The 21,402-nt window shown below is 45.3% G+C and overlaps 1 protein-coding gene across 6 annotated transcripts in view; it reads right to left on the bottom strand.

Annotated features, from left to right (window-relative positions):
• LOC123768654 (trafficking kinesin-binding protein milt) overlaps positions 1-21,402 on the bottom strand; it is a 331,499-nt gene that overhangs the window by 70,375 nt on the left and 239,722 nt on the right. The window contains exons 1-2 of one of the 6 annotated variants that reach the window (XM_045759305.2): positions 9,534-9,549; positions 6,796-8,286 (exon numbers count right to left, since the gene is read on the bottom strand). The exons of 4 other annotated variants lie outside the window; for them this stretch is intronic. In XM_045759305.2, coding sequence (XP_045615261.1) covers positions 6,796-8,035 — 1,240 coding nt within the window. In that variant the 5' untranslated portion in view covers positions 8,036-8,286; positions 9,534-9,549. Of the gene's footprint in view, positions 1-6,795; positions 8,287-9,358; positions 9,510-9,533; positions 9,550-21,402 lie in introns of those variants that run through there. One more of the 6 variants, XM_045759304.2, reaches the window with a different exon arrangement.

Below are 21,402 nucleotides of genomic sequence, written 5' to 3'. Positions count from 1 at the left end.
CTTCATGTGGTCCCAGAGTTCTGCTGTGCTGATCCAAACAATAACTCAGCTTGCATCATATTGCTTTTTATGCCTCTTGCAGGGCTTATGTGTCAGAGGCTGATGCGTCAATTGAGTTGATAACTGCAAAATTTGTCATTCTGTCTCTGATAAATTCTGTCTTATTCTTCATTTTACAAGGAAAATTATATTTGTTGTTGATTTTAAAGTTGTATTTTGTCATATAGTGTCTCAATTGGTAAGTAAATTTGTTTTGATTATTATTATGCACGCCCTTTGCATAATAGACTTCGATAATACGAATATTGAACAATTAATATAAATAATATTAGCATACATTGTAGATTGTGAAAAATATTTTAACTATCTGATACTGAACGTAATTCAGTTGCATTGTCACTTTCAATAGAAAAGAAAAAAAATTATTTGTTCTGTTAATATTTAGTTGTATTCGCTGTAGTTCAAATATACAGAAAGCATCTAGAAAAACCTTCATATAAATTGAATTCACACCTAACATTTTGGCCCAAGCATCGAGTCCCGAATTACTTTAAACAAATTCAATTTATACAGTCTGTAGCTCCCTTGTTGACGTGAAGGATGACAATAAGGAACCAGTGGAGACGAGACACCGCCAGACTACCAAAATTAGAGCAGCTGCCCCTCTCTCACCTTGAGCGATCATGTGAGCACAGAAAACGGGAAGCACGTGGCTCAGGCATGGCCAGCCTCACCACTATCACCACGAACATTGATATTTAATTGGCTTTATCGGCGATATAGATATATAAGGTTTTTGTCAAAATTTTGGAGCGGAGATAACCCATAATCATATTAGTAGAGGGGATAGCTATCTTTTAATTATTATGGAAGAGTATATATGATGCATTGAAGGTATCACCAAAGTCGCCTGGCCCATGGCCTGGCTTGTAGAGTGACGCACACTAAGAACAGACTACAGATAAACCTATTTAAAACAAGAAACCATGGCAGCAACATAAACCCCAAGGGTTCCACTATACCTTCAAGGCATACACGGGACCAAGGAGCCAAAGCTCAACCCTCCCCCCCCCCCACAAGCACAACTAGGTGAGTACATCCACACTCCATCTTCTAAAGTACATAGTTGTTTTTTTCCTTTGATCAAACACTCTTTCAGTCCAGCAGCCTGGCTCCTCTAGCACGTCCTGGGTACGGACTTGGCTTTGTATACATATACAGACGTATATGTATACAAGGCCATGTATATAAATATATATATATATACATATACATTTATAGATTCTGCATGTCCAGGCACAACTTATGTACTCTGGTACTTACATATTACAACCTATTACCAACGCGTTCAGACCAAGAGAGACTCTAGCATGCTAAAGTGAATCATTGCAGAAGTATGAATGAGATTTAGATATTATGCATTCCTCTCCCATTCTTGTTCATAGCGGCAATTCAATGTCACTCTCCTGAGACGGCTGCTCTTCCTCTTTGTTCTTTTCTATGTGGAGAGGAAAGGGAAGGGAAAGGGAAGGGAAAGAGAAGAAGGGTTAGAAGAGAGAGAGGAGGGTTGGAAGGGCAGAGAAGGCAGGTGGGATTGGATAAACATGGATGGAAGGCTGGATGAACATACAAGGAAGGTTGGAATGATAGAAAAAAGTGAAAAATGGAAAAGTCGGAATATATTTCGCTTCTAAAAATATGTAACCAGACTCATCCCGACCCTGGGGATGAGTCTCTGTGCCAATACTTTATTATTATTAACATCTTTATTGACAAAAATTAATTTACAATTTTGCCTAATCCGAGTAACTCAATCAGGTCTAATTAGAGTGAGAATAATGCTTGTATTCACTCGCGTGTTAATACTGGGGACTAACATGAGAGTCGACCTGCATGACAGCAGTGAAAGAGCTTAACTCTTAACTCCAAGGTCTTTTCACTGCCAAAACAAACCCAAAAAAGACCAATCACGAAGATGCGTTCCACCGGACCAGTACTGAGCTAATATTAGCGGTGGGGGGTTGCAAGCAAGCAGGCAGGCAGGCAAGCAGCAGGCAGGTAAGCAGCAAGCAAGCAGGGTGGGTCAGTTCCCCAGCCAGAGGAGGGCCTTCCTGCTAAGTCATGTTCCCTTCTCTTCTCGTCTCCTGCTGCGTACATCCAGCCTCAAGCACAGGGAGGCTGGCTCGCTCGCTCCCGCAATGACCCGCCATAAATCAAACCGGTACTGTTTTCTTGCGTTAGGTAAACGAACTAAATTATGCGAGGCAGAGGTTTATTCTCCAGACATCATCATATGACATCCACCATCGTCATTATGTTCATCGCAAACATTATATATATATATATATATATATATATATATATATATATATATATATATATATATATATATATATATGGTACCACCTCTGGTTGTGTATTGTATTGGTACGTCATCTACAACCACGACCCCGTGACGGATATACGCGCACTCGAAAACACACACACACACACACAAATCCTGTGTATCGAATTTACTCAGTTTCTATGATCGAGCAACAGAGATATTACAGGAAAGAGATGGTTGGGTTGACTGCATCTATTTGGACCTAAAAAAAAAGGCTTTCGACAGAGTTCCACATAAGATGTTGTTCTGGAAACTGGAAAATATTGGAGGGGTGACAGGTAAGCTTCTAACATGGATGAAAAATTTTCTGACTGATAGAAAATTGAGGGCAGTGATCAGAGGCAATGTATCGACTGGAGAAATGTCACAAGTGGAGTACCACAGGGTTCAGTTCTTGCACCAGTGATGTTTATTGTCTACATAAATGATCTACCAGTTGGTATACAGAATTATATGAACATGTTTGCTGATGATGCTAAGATAATAGGAAGGATAAGAAACTTAGATGATTGTCATGCCCTTCAAGATGACCTGGACAAAATAAGTATATGGAGCACCACTTGGCAAATGGAATTTAATGTTAATAAATGCCATGTTATGGAATGTGGAATAGGAGAACATAGACTCCACACAACCTATATATTATGTGAGAAATCTTTAAAGAATTCTGATAAAGAAAGAGATCTAGGGGTGGTTCAAGATAGAAAACTATCACCTGAGGACCACATAAAGAATATTGTGCGAGGAGCCCATGCCACCCTTTCTAACTTCAGAATTGCTTTTAAATACATGGATGGCGATATACTAAAGAAACTGTTCACGACTTTTGTTAGGCCAAAGCTAGAATATGCAGCGGTTGTGTGGTGCCCATATCTTAAGAAGCACATCAACAAACTGGAAAAGGTGCAAAGACATGCTACTAAGTGGCTCCCAGAACTGAAGGGCAAGAGCTACGAGGAGAGGTTAGAGGCATTAAATATACCAAAACTAGAAGACAGAAGAAAAAGAAGTGATATGATCACTACATACAAAATAGTAACAGGAATTGATAAAATCGATAGGGAAGATTTCCTGAGACCTGGAACTTTAAGAACAAGAGGTCATAGATTTAAACTAGCTAAACACAGATGCCGAAGAAATATAAGAAAATTCACTTTCGCAAACAGAGTGGTAGACGGTTGGAACAAGTTAGGTGAGAAGGTGGTGGAGGCCAAGACCGTCAGTAGTTTCAAAGCGTTATATGACAAAGAGTGCTGGGAAGACGGGACACTACGAGCGTAGCTCTCATCCTGTAACTACACTTAGGTAATTACACTTAGGTAATTACACACACACACACACACACTACATATAACGGCACATTAGTGGCAGTACCTGAAACAAGCGTGAAACATATTACAATTTAAATAAGCAAATCGCTGCGTGCCGAGACAATACCAGTATCCAACAAAGAGGATGAGAGACGGAGCTCTGGAGCTAACGCTCGACCCAGCAAGTACATTTGTACGAGACTACATCAGACGACCTCAAGCGACCTTCAGCATCACACTCCTGAAGGAGATGATAGCCGACTGTCTCTAATCACCTTGTTATCACACTTCCTCACCTGCATATCTGGCGCTGCCTTATATCACGATAACTGTTCGATATATCGAACCCAAGACAACATTCCCTCTATACGGTGTTCAAAAGGAGGAAACTTGATGAACACCTTCAAAAGGATACCAGATCAACCAGGCTGTGACTCGTACGCCAGACTGCGAGCAGCCGCGTCTGAAACCTGACTGATTAGACCACCATCCACGAGGATATTGATCCTCAGAACCATCTGTTTGATACCTGCTTGATACCTGCTTGATGGGGTTCTGGGGTTCTTCTACTCCCCAAGCCCGACCTGAGGCCAGACTTGACTTGTGGGAGCTTGGTCCAACAGTCTGTTGCTTGGAGCGGCCCGCAGGACCACATATCCACCACAGCCCGGTTGGTCCGGCACTTATTGAAGAAAACTATCTAGTTTTCTCTTGAAGATGTTCACGGTTGTTCCGGCAATATTTCTTATACTCGGAGGATGTTTAACAACAGCGGAACATCGTTAACTAGAGCATCTCTAGGTAACCCTCGTAGGTGATGATTTGTACACGAGTTTGAACGTTGCTTACCATATGTTTCGTCCATAATGTATTCCTCCGCTATATTTCTCAGGGCGTCTAACTGTTCAGAAGAGCTATTACGAAACAATCTTTCTTTGACCAAGAAAGTACATTCAGGCAAGTTAACATTCATAAACAAATGCAAACAAATTATGAACCTAGCAAACAACAATGATTGTACTAAATATAATTTTGATAATCGGGAAAGCAAAGAATTGCATTGAATTTACCCCGTAGCCGTCAAAACATTTTACATAACTACGGCTAATTACATTAACAAATATCCTTTCACCTGTCCAAGAATGGTCTCAGAGCACACACACACACACACACACACACACACACACACACACACACACACACACACACACACACACACACACACACCCACACACACACACCCACACTCACACACCCACACTCACACTCACACTCACACACTCACACACTCACACTCACACTCACACTCACACACTCACACTCACACACTCACACTCACACACTCACACTCACACACTCACACTCACACACTCACACTCACACACTCACACTCACACACTCACACACTCACACTCACACACTCACACTCACACACTCACACTCACACACTCACACTCACACACACTCACACACTCACACTCACACACTCACACTCACACACTCACACTCACACACTCACACTCACACACTCACACTCACACACTCACACTCACACTCACACACACACACTCACACTCACACACACTCACACTCACACTCACACACTCACACACTCACACTCACACACTCACACTCACACACTCACACTCACACACTCACACTCACACACTCACACTCACACACACTCACACTCACACACACTCTCACTCACACACTCACACTCACACACTCACACTCACACTCACTGGGGCCTCGTAGCCTTTTGGATAGCGCGCAGGACTCGTAATTCTGTGGCGCGGGTTCGATTCCCGCACGAGGCAGAAACAAATGGGCAAAGTTTCTTTCACCCTAAGTGCCCCTGTTACCTAGCAGTAAATAGGTACCTGGGAGTTAGTCAGCTGTCACGGAGTTAGTCAGCTGTCACGGGCTGCTTCCTGGGGTGTGTGTGTGGTGTGGGAAAAAAAAAAGTAGTTAGTAAACAGTTGATTGACAGTTGAGAGGCGGGCCGAAAGAGCAAAAGCTCAACCCCCGCAAAAAACACAACACAACTAGTAAACACACTCACACACTCACACTCACACACTCACACTCACACTCACACACACACTCGGACCATTCCCACGGTTGAGAGGCGGGACCAAAGAGCCAGAGCTCAACCCCCGCAAGCACAACTAGGTGAGTACAACTAGGTGAGTACAATCACCAGGTGACACGATATCACTGTAATTAGTACAGTGACATGTTGACAAGCAAGTTGAAATACCTCTCGTTTAACTCTTAATAGATAATGCTAGTCAATGATATGGGTACGGCGTTATCTGCCTCCCAGATATCAATATACATAACTCAATATTCACATCACCATTACATGAGAATGGACGCTTATAAAAGATATATCGCATTATACAATGTAAGCCATTTAGATATCTCCTGTTCCAGATATATTACACACACACACACACACATATATATATATATATATATATATATATATATATATATATATATATATATATATATATATATATATATATATATATATATATATATATCGTGCCGGGTCGTGAGTACATGCACTCTCTCACCACCAATAATAGTATGGAGGGCATTATTATTATTATTATTATTATTATTATTATTATTATTATTACTACTATTATTATTGAAAAAATCCACAGGAGCCGTGATGAGGATTCGAACCTATTCGTTGGGTATTCCCAGATGCACGCTGGAGACGATCGAGACGATTATGCCACTACATGATCAAAAGATTGTTCTTTTGATCATGTTGCGGCAAATTACATAGAATTCCCAAAAGTTTAAGGTGTGTAAACTGGTCAAAATTCCTGAGTATTATAGAGTTTTCCGTTGAGCTAAGGAAGAAGGGGTAAATCTATTTTAATTATTTTCAATACAACAGTTTCTTGAAATTAAAAAGTAACAATTCTTATCGGCAAGTTTCTTGGGGAAACAGGGAAAATACACTAGAGAAAAAAGTTCATAAAAATTCATCAATGTCCTATATTCCATACAACTTAAGCTAGAACAAAAAAGAGCATGATTTGCAGTCATCCCCAAGAGTTAACATAAGCACCTTACCTAAGTCCTCCTCTGCGATGTCGTCGATGTCCTCGGCGAAGGAGGAACCTCTGGACAACGATATCAGCTCGTCATCCGTGTCCCACCCAAGTCCAGAGTCACACACGGACATTACTCGCTCATTCTGTCTCTCAAAGAGTTCAGGAAAGTCTCCAGAGGTCTCCTCACTCGTTCCGGAGCATAGGGATGAGGCTTGGCTGACGTGCCCTCGAGGAATCGATTCTCTACTGCCATGAACTGGGGAAGAGGAAGCTTGAAACTCAGCCTCTGGGTCTGAAAAGTCCATGGATGTCACGGCCCTCACGGTCTTCAAGAGCTGGCAAGACTGTTGACTGATTCGTGCTACCAAAGCAGACTGCCGTGTTATTAATGAGGTGAACAGCTGACGGCGGAAAGGACTCTGCTGTGAAATGGCGGGTGAGGAGAGGATTTCCAAAGGCTCCGAAGGAGGAAAAGAATTTTGAGGCGAAGGGATGAAAAGTCCATCGACAGAGTCCCCTCGACACATTGTGAACGACGGTGAGGAACTGACAGAGTGTAGATCTGAAGAACTTGATGTTAAGGGAGAAGTTAGCATCTCTATCGACGCTCCTGGACTTAAAGTTGTATCCAGGGATGGTGTTAAAGTTTCTGATGACGTCGAGTTTGACTGTGACAGTGAAGACCAGCTGTTCCCGCCTTCAACGGTAATTGGTGCCGCGGATAAGTTCTCCAACGATTCCGACACTGCGGATTGGGTACCGGCCATTTTGGACAGATTGTCTAGAGCCTCCAGTGAGCAGCCCCGGGTGATTGTAGCCGATACATTATCGGGTATTGTCCCGGACCATGGGCACTTGAGAACACCTGAAGCCCTGGGCAGACCTAAGGGAATGGGGCCGCCGCCTGAAGGGGCAGCACCAAACACGGTACTTGAAGACATGTTTTTGTGTTCTCCGAGTGTCAGATCCTCCAGACTCAGCCACGTCTGGTTCTTGCGCATCATGAACCTCGACACAGCCTTCAGGGAGTGTTTGTGTTCGTCAAGGTGTGTAGCGCTCCTGAGATACTTCCCCCTGGGAGATGACGTGCTTCTCTGTGGCCTGAAAACCTCCCTGAAACTTTTGATGTCTTTCACGGGACTGAAGTCCGGAGCTTCCTCAGTATTGCACTGAAATAAAAACTTTCCATCTCGAAAGACGGGAGAGGCCGAGGGAGGAACAGCCTCCAGAGACATACCAACAGCTGATGGGGAATACATGACTGTAAGAAGGACACCGAGTGTACAGCTTGATGTGAGATCTGCTATTACCAGAGCGCATCTCCAGCTCCTCCAGCACACTCCTGCTTCCCTTTGTGGATTAGATATTTGGGATCCGTTTTGTCATTATTTGATGTTATACCTTCAAAAAAATTTAAACTACAAGTTTTTATGTTTCTCATTTTCCGTGTTCTCACTTATAGCTAATATCCACATTGTCACCATTTGTTTGTACTTTTATTAATGGATTTCTGAAAAAAAAAACGCTCGTTACATTTTCCAAGCAAAACAATGAACACATTTCTTCATAATGCGTAACTCTTGCACATTTTCTGATCCGCTGCATTAGGTTACGCACTTGAAACATATACACACACACACCCCTCACAGTTTCAAGTGTAGATATGATAAAGCCCAATAGACTCGGGAACCTGTACACCAGTTGATTGACGGTTGAGAGGCGGGACCAAAGAGCCAGAGTTCAACCCCCGCAAGCACAAATAGGTGAGTACACACACAAAACACCGGCCCGAGACGTTGAGCGCCACCTTCCCAACCACTACCCCGCTACACTAGGTAAGTACTACACTATGACACTCATACTACACCTATCAAGGCTGTTGTATTGTTTATGAATACATGTCATTAATTATATACCTTTCTGTAGACCTGTTGTCTTCTTGTCCCCGTATTATTTTGAGGCTTTACATTGTAAACTCTGCTTGAGATTTGTGAAAAAAATCCGTGATATGAAGGTATATTTCAAAATATTTATATAACAAGATATTTCTTAATAATGTGAAATTTATTTACCAAGTTACTTGATATTGAATAGAACTGCATTGTATAAAGATATTCTAACATTACTTAAAGCATAAGACCTTGTTCTGTCGGGAATCACAGTCCACGGACCCGGGTTCGATTCCCGGCAAACAAGAACGTGGTGGGGGAGGGGGGGATAGCGACAAGTTTCCTTAGGATCTCTGGTAAAGACACTATGACAAGTCTACACTACAACAGAAAACGGATCGCATGTCCCCCCACTCACACGTAACTATAACATGCTGATCACGTAATGGCGAATCTTGGTTCAATCTGGCTTCACGGCACTGTGAATCGCACTATCCTCCGCGAGCAGTGTATTTTCTACTACAACGACGGTGTACTGGTTATACAACGCGCATCGCTGTATCTTCAATAAATCATACAAAACACTGATTGGGTGTATTAATGTTTCACCATTACAGCACAAAACACTTCAACCCCATCTAATGGCTATACGCCTCACTTGCCACAAGACCAAAAATCACAATAAAAACGCACTGTGTGTCCATCCTGTGCGTTCTAACACACCTGGATGACACCTAGTCATCCAGGTGTGGGTATATCCAGGTGTGGATGACTAGACGCAGCGATCACGCGAACGCTGCCACACAGGAGGACAACATCTGACGCTCGGACTGCGAGTGCCTGGCGCAGTAGCGTCCGCCTTCCTCACCCGTGCCCAGCGCCTGACCAACTGGCGCCGGGCACCGCTCACCGTGACGAGAGAGAAAACAGGTGGTGCACGACGCCCACTACTCCTACCATGAAGCCAAGTTTCTCCCGCTCCGATAAGATAACCCAATCTCGTTATATATCTTATAATGGGGTTGGATTTTGTTGTCATTTGAGGTTTTCTGAGATGTTTCCAAGGTGAGCCGCCATGGCTCGGAGGGACGCGACGGACGAGGGGGACGAGAAAGAAGGGACGAGGGTAAAAGACAAGATTGTATGAATCTAGTACTATTGTTCTTACGGAAAGGGACGGGGATACGGAAGGAAAGGGACGGGGATACGGAAGGAAAGGGACGGGGATACGGAAGGGGAGGGAGATTATTAATACATTATTAATTATTAATCCAGGAATTATTAATACATAATTACACACTCACGTACACACGGTCCTCGAGGCCGAGCAGACAGTGTTCGGGATTAGCAGTCATTTTCTGGGAAAAATATAAATAAATTGGCAGTTTCTTCCGCCTGATGCCGCTGTTCTCCTAGCAGCAAATAGGTATATCATGGGGCTGCATCCTGGGGACGCGAGTGTGAGAGAATGAAATATACGTAGTAGATATTATAAAGATGGTCAGGACGTCAGTACATTAGACGGCTAGAAAGGCGGGGTCCAGGAGCTAACAGCTCAATCCTGCTGGCATGAGTAGTAAATACACACGCCCACTCGCCAGCCCACCCACTCACCAGCCCACCCACTCACCAGCCCACCCACTCACCAGCCCACCCACTCACCAGCCTACCCACTCTACTCTGGTTAATACAACACACCTATGTCTGGTACACCTAGCCCACCAACCCACCCCTGCCCCCTCCATCCCACCCCGGGCCCCACAACCCACCACGGGCCCACCAACCCACCCCGGGACCCACAACCCACCACGGGCCCACCAACCCCTACCCCTGGCTAACAGAAATCTCACAGGTATCATTTCAATCAGGTACTAATATTTCAACTCGTCATTCAACCCCTGTACCGTCCTGTACACGCAGTCAACACACTTGATACACAACAATAATACAATACATTATATTACAGTTCATGTATTCATCCCATTCTTGCATTTTCCTAAGCAAAATACACGCCTTGAGTTTGTCTTTGATTTGAGAACACTCTGCACGTTATTCTTCGAATAACAATTCTTCTTATAAAATGAATTGTGTCCATAAAATAAATGTAATATCTTTCTAACGAACCATTCAGTAGGCGAGAGGTACAGACATACTCAGAGATATACATAATTAAATAGATAGTATTGCCATACAAATACAGATAATTATTGACAGTATGTCAACCCTGCTATAGCAGTATGGAAACAAACAAAAACAGACAGAAGCATTTTCCCAAGAATAGCACCCAAGAATAGCACCCAAGAATAGCACCCAAGAATAGCACCCAAGAATAGCACCCAAGAATAGCACCCAAGAATAGCACCCAAGAATAGCACCCAAGAATAAAAATAATGTCTTTACCCTCCGGTCATAGCCTGAAGGCCCCATCAAGACTTCCGGCAGAGATGTGTTCTCGCCCCCATACTCTCTCTCCCACACACACTATGGGTGTCTTTCCCACACACTGTGGGTGCCTCTCCCCACACACACACTGTGGGTGCCTCTCCCACACACTATGGGTGCCTCTCCCACACACTATGGGTGCCTCTCCCACACACTATGGGTGTCTCTCCCACACACTATGGGTGCCTCTCCCACACACACACACTGTGGGTGTCTCTCCCCACACACACACTGTGGGTGCCTCTCCCACACACTATGGGTGCCTCTCCCACACACTATGGGTGTCTCTACCTCACACTATGGGTGCCTCTCCCACACACTGTGGGTGCCTCTCCCACACACACTATGGGTGCCTCTACCTCACACTATGGGTGCCTCTCCCACACACACACACTGTGGGTGCCTCTCCACACACACACTATGGGTGCCTCTCCCACACACTATGGGTGCCTCTCCCACACACTATGGGTGTCTCTCCCACACACTATGGGTGCCTCTCCCACACACACACACTGTGGGTGCCTCTCCCCACACACACACTGTGGGTGCCTCTCCCACACACTATGGGTGCCTCTCCCACACACTATGGGTGTCTCTACCTCACACTATCGATGTCTCTCCCACACACTATCGATGCCTTCCCCCGACCAACGCAAATATCAGAGAACGCAAGTAGCCGCGAACGCACAGGACCTGACCGAGCTGGTATTACCGCGCAATGAGCGCGGGACACAGAACTTCCAGGGCTCTACGGGCTCACCATAGCCCGTGCTACATGGACATTTCGTTCTGAGTAGCTAAATCTAAAACAACAACATTCCAGGGATCCTACGAAGGAGGTGCACAGAACTCCTGAAGGAATTCTCACTAGGCTGTATGTGAGAACCAGTGGTCGCTGAAGCCTCACACAGCCATATTATGAGAATTCTGGCAATACTGCTCAAAGATATTTGATGGTATCTCCTATACTAATCTGAACTTGTTACTCTCAGAAGCGATATTACGGTGTTGAAGGGCATTTAATGTATTAAAATAATTACTTGCAATTGTACTTTTCTTGCAGGATGCAATGTAATGAAGGCCTGAAACCTTGCTATTTATATTATGCTAATAAGGGGGAAAAATAGATTGATGCGTCTGTTAGCGGGCAAAGGTGATGGGGGTTAACAGATCTGTGAGAGAGAGAGAATGAGAGAGAGAAAGAGAGAGAGAGAGAGAGAGAGAGAGAGAGAGAGAGAGAGAGAGAGAGAGAGAGAGAGAGAGAGAGAGAGAGAGAGAGAGAGAGAGAGAGGGAGACAGAGAGGGAGACAGAGAGGGAGACAGAGAGAGAGACAGAGAGAAGAGCAGGAGGTCAGGATAGGTCAGGAGGTGACCTAAGCCAGCCACCCCACCACCACCACCGCCACACTACACAACAGGAAAACTTTCACACGCATCACGCCTCCCTGAGCCACACACACCTGGCAGGAAACAACGGTAAGGGGCATTATATGGCGTTAACGGCAACGGTACGTCGCGCTCGAGAACGACGCGTACGTGTCCGTCGGTACTAGGTAAACCCAAAGTGAATAGCGTAAGTGCCTTGTAAACCCAAATAATGCTATCAGCGTCAGATAAACGACAAAATGCATGTCATCGACGTCTTGCGTCATCTATGACGTTTCCGGCAGCGAATTAATGCAGTTAACCCAGAAACAAATACCCCAAAAAGGTCAGATAAACGTCAAGTTGACCAAATGAACGTCAAGTGAACGTCTATAGCAAGCATGCAAATGCCAGGTGAATGTCAGGTAACCGCCAGTGAACGTCAGGTGAACGATAGGTGAACGCCTAAAGATGCCAGATGAAGGACAGGCTCCTTCACCTCACCTCACCTTCCGCACGAAGAATAAAGGCAAACGAACGTCAGGTTAACGCTAGGTGAACATCAGATGCTAGATGAAGGTCAGGCAACCGCCAGTGAACGTCAGGTGAACGCCAGACAATCACGTTCACCGGCTGACCCGCCTCACTACTTTCATCACAGCAAACTCCATGAAATATATTCCCATTCTGGATGTGACTCGAACACGTAACCCAGCGTCGCGAGGCGCTCGCTTGGTAACATATATAATATTTTTTCAGCGACAAATTACGAGGCCACGAGTTCAAAGCTTTATCTAGTAAATAGCTTTAAATACGTTTATCACTAATTGAAAAAACGTCGCAGACATGAAAGCAATACAGACATTCACTTGGACTGTCTTCTCCAGAGGGCCAGATAACCCCCCCCATCCCCCCACCCCATGTTTGCAATAATACAACAAACATTCTTGTTTGATATCACCAGTTTTGTGGCACTCAATTTTCATTCGTGTCCAGCGAAATATTTAATGTTTTATATAAGGTTTTGTAAAACTGAATTACATTCGTGTCATTTGGGAAACGAATCTGCTCTTGGAATTATTTGCGAACCATGACACTCGCTGTTTACATACACGGACTCGAGTACATAGTCCCTTAAACGCAAGATCTTGGAAGACCTCAAGGAGTCCAAACACCACACCAGGAGGACCCGAAATACTCACACTCATTACACTCTTCAATGTCAATACACTTGACAATGACACTTGACACTGAAATACCACGTGATACGACGTCCTCCTAACAGCTCGTCGCATTTAGACGTACACTTAAAGCCATTAACTGTCGTGCTAGGAGATGGTAGCGGCTCGCGAAATTGACATATTGTCCCGTTTTCTGTCCATGGCTCCCCTCTGGTAGGTTAGGATAAGGGCACTTTAGTACGACGTTTGGGGAGGCTCACGAGCTGGATACATATCACTCAAACATAACACGTGAGCTAACATGACAATTGTATATGACACTAATACTGTGGTAATGAGGACAGTTCTCTGTGTAACGTCTATGCTCATGCCACTAGCACATGTAATTGGCGTGTGTCATAAACGCATGACACATGACGCCGACACATAAAACAGGTACCAGGATATGACACTCGCATTCTTGTTATCCAAATATTACAACACCGTTTTGACATGCATAATATCACTGCATAAAATCACTGCCACAGACGTATGCCAGAAGCATTTGACTAACACAATATTCAAGTGCATGACAAGTGTCACGTCACAGACGCCTGCACCTGACACTCGAGGGTGACACGTGTGAGTGCTGCATAACACAGCAGCAGCACATAACACAGCAGATGGCGCATATCTATAATGCACTCTCCTGGTGCTGAAGATTAGCACATGACCACAGCACCCGGGTGCCAGGCAGCAGCCCATGAGAGTAGCCTGTGGGAGTGGTGCTAATGTAGACCCACCAGGCAAGGCAGCCAGGCAGGTAGGCTGCCAGGTAGGCTGCCAGGCTGCCAGGCAGGCAGGCAGGCAGGCAGGAACTATACCATGCTACTGCTCCCCTCATCCACCGCCACCACACACTACCTATGCCAGTGTACACCATCCCACCCCCAAGCCTCACTCACCCCCTCCCCCACATTCTCCACTCTCCCTCACCTCTCACCTATCCCACACCCCCCACATCCCCCCCTCACCCACCTCCTTCACTCCTACCTTCCCCTTCTCCATTCACTCTCCCCCATACCCCACCCACCTCCAGCTTCACCTTCATCTCTTCGTTCATTTTCCTTTCCCAGTATTAGTGCTTCACCAGTGTCTAGTCTTCTATTGTCGTTGTATCTGTCGATCATTTCGGTGCTGTTGGTCGGGATGATCTGGTTGTGTGTTGAAAGTGATATGTTCTTGGATGGAGCCTTATTGTTAGTGCATATTCAAGGCACCTTGAAAAACAAAGATAGCGTTGTCTTGCCTATATATTGAGATCGTTGGGACTAACAGTCCTCAAGTGGGTATGTGAAGGCATAAATGTTATATTTTACTCTGTCAATGCGTTTTGCTTGGAGTCGGGAGAGTTTCTCGTAAGCAAGTTGGCGTTCTTTTTGCTCTTGTAATAGATTGTCAACTATCTTCCGCTTGGTGATCGTAGAAGGTCACATGTCTAACAATAATGCCTTGAGATAACAGTTTAATTAATACAAGTGATGCCGACATGTTCCAGGAAGAGATGAGCAGGATTTATGGATGAACTCTGTAATGCTTTAGGAATCCTGGCTCATGTTAGTGGTGATCAATACACCTCCATCCCGCCTTCCCGCGTAGTGAAATTCTTTGAGCTCTGGGCTGTGTAGTCACGAGCCCTTGATCGTTTCTTAGCTTCAGGTATTGCTTATGCTTGCTAGGGAGCAAGCTCGTGTATACGACTGCATATATGAGCGTCCACGCATCCCCCTCTACCAAGAAAACTCATGCAGTCCCAGCTATGTCCTGCTCCTGCATTCCCTACCCTGCCTTAGCGACAAGCGGCCACAAACCAGAGAAGTAACGTAAGGTGCAATCGGAAATGCCTAACACTAATGAAAGCAAAGCGAGTGAGACAGGATAAGCGGAGGAAGAGGCTTGTGTGACCAGAATAAATGTGTGTTGGAGAAGGGGAGTGAGGGGGAGTATCGTGGGGTGCTGGAAAGAGGGGGAAGGGGAAAGGAGAGAGATGGAATGGGGAGCAAGGGGGGGGTGATGGGGAGGGGGGAAAATAGGTGTCAGTGGTAAAACTAATGGGGATACAACGGTGAGAGAATATTTGTAGTGGGAGGTAGAGAATGGTAAGAGGAGTCATCTCAGGTGACTCTGAGATGTTGACATGGATGAACTGGGAGCCTGAGATGTTGACACAGGTGAACTGAGAGCCTGAGATGTTGACACAGGTGAACTGAGAGCTCGAGATGTTGACACAGGTGAACTGAGAGCCTGAGATGTTGACACAGGTGAACTGAGAGCCTGAGATGTTGACACAGGTGAACTGAGAGCCTGAGATGTTGACACAGGTGAACTGAGAGCCTGAGATGTTGACACAGGTGAACTGAGAGCCTGAGATGTTGACACAGGTGAACTGAGAGCCTGAGATGTTGACACAGGTGAACTGAGAGCCTGAGATGTTGACACAGGTGAACTGAGAGCCTGAGATGTTGACACAGGTGAACTGAGAGCCTGAGATGTTGACACAGGTGAACTGAGAGCCTGAGATGTTGACACAGGTGAACTGAGAGCCTGAGATGTTGACACAGGTGAACCTGGAGCCTGAGATGTTGATGATAACAGGGTGAACTTGGGCCCAGAGGAACTGCAGGCGACGCCATTTGACTATTAATCCCAGGCGTAATAAAAGGCAGGTGAAGTCAGATGCCCGAATAAAGGCAGGATGCAAACATGAGGAGATTGCAGGATGCTTGAAGAACGTTCCTGCATGCACGTACACTCTCACTCTCTCTCTCTCTCTCTCTCTCTCTCTCTCTCTCGCTCTCTCTCTCTCTCTCTCTCTCTCTCACACACACACGCACACACACGCACACACACACACACACACACAATCAATATGCAATAAAATTAAATTACAGACTAACGAAAAACAATAATTTTAAGTTCACACAAGAAAATATACACAATACAACACACGCAACAAAAACGAAAAAAAACACATTTTCAGAACTATACATCACTCCAAATCTATTAACAGAAGATCAAATAAACGCGTTCGAGCCCTGGAAAGAATATGTGGACTGGGCTTTAATCCTTAACTGTTCGCCCCTATTCAGCCAGCAGTATTTAAGAACCTGGTTGTAAACCTGTTATCAAGTCGTGTTCTAGGGGAAACCTAGGAGGAGGGTAAGGCTTAACATGAGCTATGGACATGGAAAGCTCTAAGCCTGTTACCAGGAGCCAGGAATAGTTTACTGCTGTGTAGGAAAATGAAAATGTAGGAATACGCAAAGCTAACAACATACGAATGACCTTCAGAGATCTCAGGACACTGAGTATACAGCACGTAAGGTCAGAGAGCGAGTGTGTAGCGCATGCGTAGAACCTTATTCCTAATGAAGATGAGAAACTTGAGACGATCCAAGAATACGTCCCAAGAATGGGGTTTCGAAATTAGGAAACTGAAATATTAAACAAATGAACATCAGAGAAAAGTTGAATCAATTGACATATAATCACAAAGTTAAACACATGGAGACCAACACAGGTGGGCCATGGAAACCAACACAGGTGGGACATGGAGACCAACACAGGTGGGACATGGAGACCAACACAGGTGGGCCATGGAGACCAACACAGGTGGGACATGGAGACCAACACAGGTGGCACATGGAGACCAACACAGGTGGCACATGGAGACCAACACAGGTGGGACATGGAGACCAACACAGGTGGCACATGGAGACCAACACAGGTGGCACATGGAGACCAACACAGGTGGGACATGGAGACCAACACAGGTGGGACATGGAGACCAACACAGGTGGGACATGGAGACCAACACAGGTGTCACATGGAGACCAACACAGGTGGGACATGGAGACCAACACAGGTAAGACCAAGTCTACGGGAATATCAAATAAAGTTGGGACGTGGATTCATAGTTTTCTAGCAACAGATAACAAAGAGTTAAGAGTAAATCAAACACATTTCAGCCTGGATGGTACGAACCTCAGTAGTACGAGGTACAGTTCTCACACTGTTACTCTGCCTCTTTCACGTACCGGATTTAGGAAGGAACGTGAATTACATTTCAAAGTCATATTTCACCAAGTACACCAAGTTTAGTGTGGAAATATCATCGGTGGAAAACGTGAACAATTACAATCGAATTTAACAATCTTAAATGGGCTGCGGAAAATGACCAATTTACTTCATGACCAAACCACACATCAGAAGATGCAGAAACGACGACATTTCAGCCCGTCCTGGACCATTATCAAGTCCCGTATGATAAACATGAAAACTTTGAACAAATCCACAAAGGCCGTGACGAGGATTCGAACCTACGTCCGAGAGCTTGTTCATTTGATGTATCACGCTATTGTGATTTCTGTGTGTAATAAAAACTTTCATTTAAGTGCAAGACACAAACACTGGTGCTGTCTCGTCTGGAATATGGCATATGATCCTCACGTCGCCCTTCGTGGCAGTAGGCATCTTTGAGCTAGAGAGAGTCCTTCCTGTCAGGATAACGCGTGATAAGCACAAATTGTGCTCCTTAGAACGGAGATGAGAGAGTGATCTCATACACGTGTAAAACACAAGACAGTCAGGTGTCAATCTTGCACAATAAAATTACAACAACATGTTGACCATCCACACACTAGAAAATGAATGGACGACGACGTTTCGGTCCGTCCTGGACCATTCTCAAGTCGATTGTTGATTCAAGTCGACAACAATAGACTTGAGAATGGTCCAGGACGGACTGAAACATCGTTGTCCCTTCATTTTCTAGTGTGTGGTTTGGCCAACATACTTCAGCCACGTTATTGTGACTCATCGCCTGCATGTGGATACAACAACATACTAGAGTGAGAGATTTCGAACGAACTGTATAATGAATCCACAAGTGTGAACATCAGAGGCTTACAACCTCCTGCCTGTATATATATTGTCGCTGTGACAAAAGCTTGGTTATGATGGATACACGGACCTACAGAGACAGACTCACAGATCAGGTAATCACCAGGGGCCAGATTCGCGAAGCAGTTACGCAAGTAGTTACGAACCTGTCCACCTTTTCTCAATCTTTGTGGGCTTTGTTTACAATTATTAAACAGTTAATGAACTCCGAAGCACCAGGAGGCTGTTGATGAGAATAACAACAGTTGATTCACAAGTTTTCATGCTTGTAAACTGTTTAATAAATGTAACCAAAGCCGTCAAATATTGAGGAAAGATGTACACGTTCGTAAGTACCATCGTAACTGTTTCGTTAATCAAGCCCCTGGCCGCCTGACAGGCTGTAAGAGACGAACACCTCAAAAATCAACTGCAGTAAACCACAGGTAATCCCCGTGGCTTGGTAACAGTGGTTATGAGCGCCTCGAGAATGAGCACCTCCCCCCTCCCCGTACTGGGAAAGGAACTGACCAAGGTCAGCTGTGTCCTTAACACAGATCCGCCTTCTTTAGGCAACGCAATGCCTATTTTCCCCTCCCTTCCCCCTCACCTCATTACTATCACCTGACTCCTCTTTCTCCTCATTATTATTTCCTCTTCTTCCATTTCCTCCTGCTCACCCTTAAACTTGGAACTTCCGCTTCTCATTTCTGTTCACTTTATACTATCTCATTCTCTTCCATCACACTCCAATACCTCCTTCATTTTCTTCATTACACCTGTCACCTCCTCGTTGACCCTCTCTTCACTGCCAGCTACACCATCCCCCTCACTATTACCCTCTTCTCTCTCTCTCTCTCTCTCTCTCTCTCTCTCTCTCTCTCTCTCTCTCTCTCTCTCTCTCTCTCTCTCTCTCTCTCTCTCTCTCTCTCGTCACTTCCAACAATTCTTTCTCCTCTTTCCACAACCATCCCATTTTGTTTTTTCCAGCATGTCCTTATCTTCCGCCTCTAACCAGCACCTCTCCCTCCCTCACCCAGCACCTCTTCCTCCTTCACCCAGCACCTCTCCCTCCCTCACCCAGCACCTCTTCCTCCCTCACCCAGCACCTCTCCCTCACCCAGCACCTCTTCCTCCCTCACCCAGCACCTCTCCCTCCCTCACCCAGCACCTCTTCCTCCCTCACCCAGCACCTCTCCCTCACCCAGCACCTCTCCCTCCCTCACCCAGCACCTCTTCCTCCCTCACCCAGCACCTCTTCCTCCCTCACCCAGCACCTCTTCCTCCCTCACCCAGCACCTCTTCCTCCTTCACCCAGCACCTCTTCCTCCTTCACCCAGCACCTCTTCCTCCCTCACCCAGCACCTCTCCCTCCCTCACCCAGCACCTCTTCCTGCCTCACCCAGCACCTCTACCTGCAACAACACCTCATCCTCCTGCACCAATATTTATACAAGCGTGACAGACAAGAACGTTTACGGGGTCACCATAGCCCGTGCTACATGAACACTTCGTTCTGAGTAGCTAAATCTAAAACAACGACAAAAATCCCTAGATTACATACCAGTGTCACTGACAAGTATACAATGTCAAGTGCTGTACTTGACAGTAATCAGGGTGAGAATAACGGACTAGGGGACCATATACAGTATAAGGGAAGGGCAAAGTCATGTCTGACCAATTAACTAAGAGTTCTATAACGAGGTCACTAAAATACAAGACAAAAGGCTGGGAAGACTGCATCTTCCTTGAGTGTCGAAAAGCATGTGATACTGTTCCTCATGAGAGCCTGGTGAACAAGTTGGGATAACAGGGGAGACACCTAACTAGGGATGATAGTATCTGAAGAACAACATAAAAAAGGGTCACAGATAGTTGTCGACCAGTTACAGTCCCGCTCCTGTGCCAGGTCAGTCCGCTACGGGCTCACCATAGTCCGTGCTACTTGGAACTTTTTGTTCCCAGTAGCTGAATCTATAAGAACACAACGAGTTGTCGAACTAGAAGGATGCAACTAGTGGAGTCCCCCAAGGCTCGGTCCCGGGACCCCCTCTGTTCCTAATTTATGTGAATCATCTACCCGAGGGCGTGAGTTCGTACATGTAAATGACGTAAAGCTAATAAGGTGTGTAAAAGCTGCATAAGATTACAGGAACACCATGACAAACTCCAGGAGTGGGCAGATAAATGTCTGCTAGAGTTCAACCCCAATAAGTGTAAGGTAATGAATATGGAAAACAAAAGACAAGAAGGAATATAGAATATACGAAAAAGACAACAACGGGAATCGAAGAGGACAAATGATTTGTGAGTAGATAATATTACAACAATAACAGCAGACACGCAAGCTGTGCAGAACTGGCAGAAGCACATGGAAAGATGGAGAACATTAGAACGGCATATAACAAAGATCAATAAAGACTTCAGCACGATACTAGGACATACATCGGCCTGGAATCTCTATACTTAGGCAGCAGTTCCATGCCGGAGTAACATATACAAGGAAGGATCTGACAGAGGCTGAGTATAACGTTAGGGAGGTTACTGTGTGCAAGTTCCTCAACTATATGAAGTCCAACCACTTAGTGTGGACGGTAGAGGGACGGTCTCGCTTCATGCAGGTCGGCGTTCAGATCCCCGACCGTCCAAGTGGTTGGGCACCATTCCTTCTAGTCCGGTCACAAATCCTTATCCCTTTCAAGTGCTATATGGTCGTAATGGCTCGGCGCTTTCTCCTGATAGTTCCATCCCATATATTTAGACTTGGGACAGTTTGGCGTATACGCTGCCGGCGACGTTGTCATGACGAGTGCCTCTAGTCTTCAGACT

Source organism: Procambarus clarkii, chromosome 83, assembly GCF_040958095.1.
Source record: "Procambarus clarkii isolate CNS0578487 chromosome 83, FALCON_Pclarkii_2.0, whole genome shotgun sequence".
Lineage (NCBI taxonomy): Eukaryota > Metazoa > Arthropoda > Malacostraca > Decapoda > Cambaridae > Procambarus > Procambarus clarkii.
This window is presented reverse-complemented; position numbering and strand designations above follow the sequence as displayed.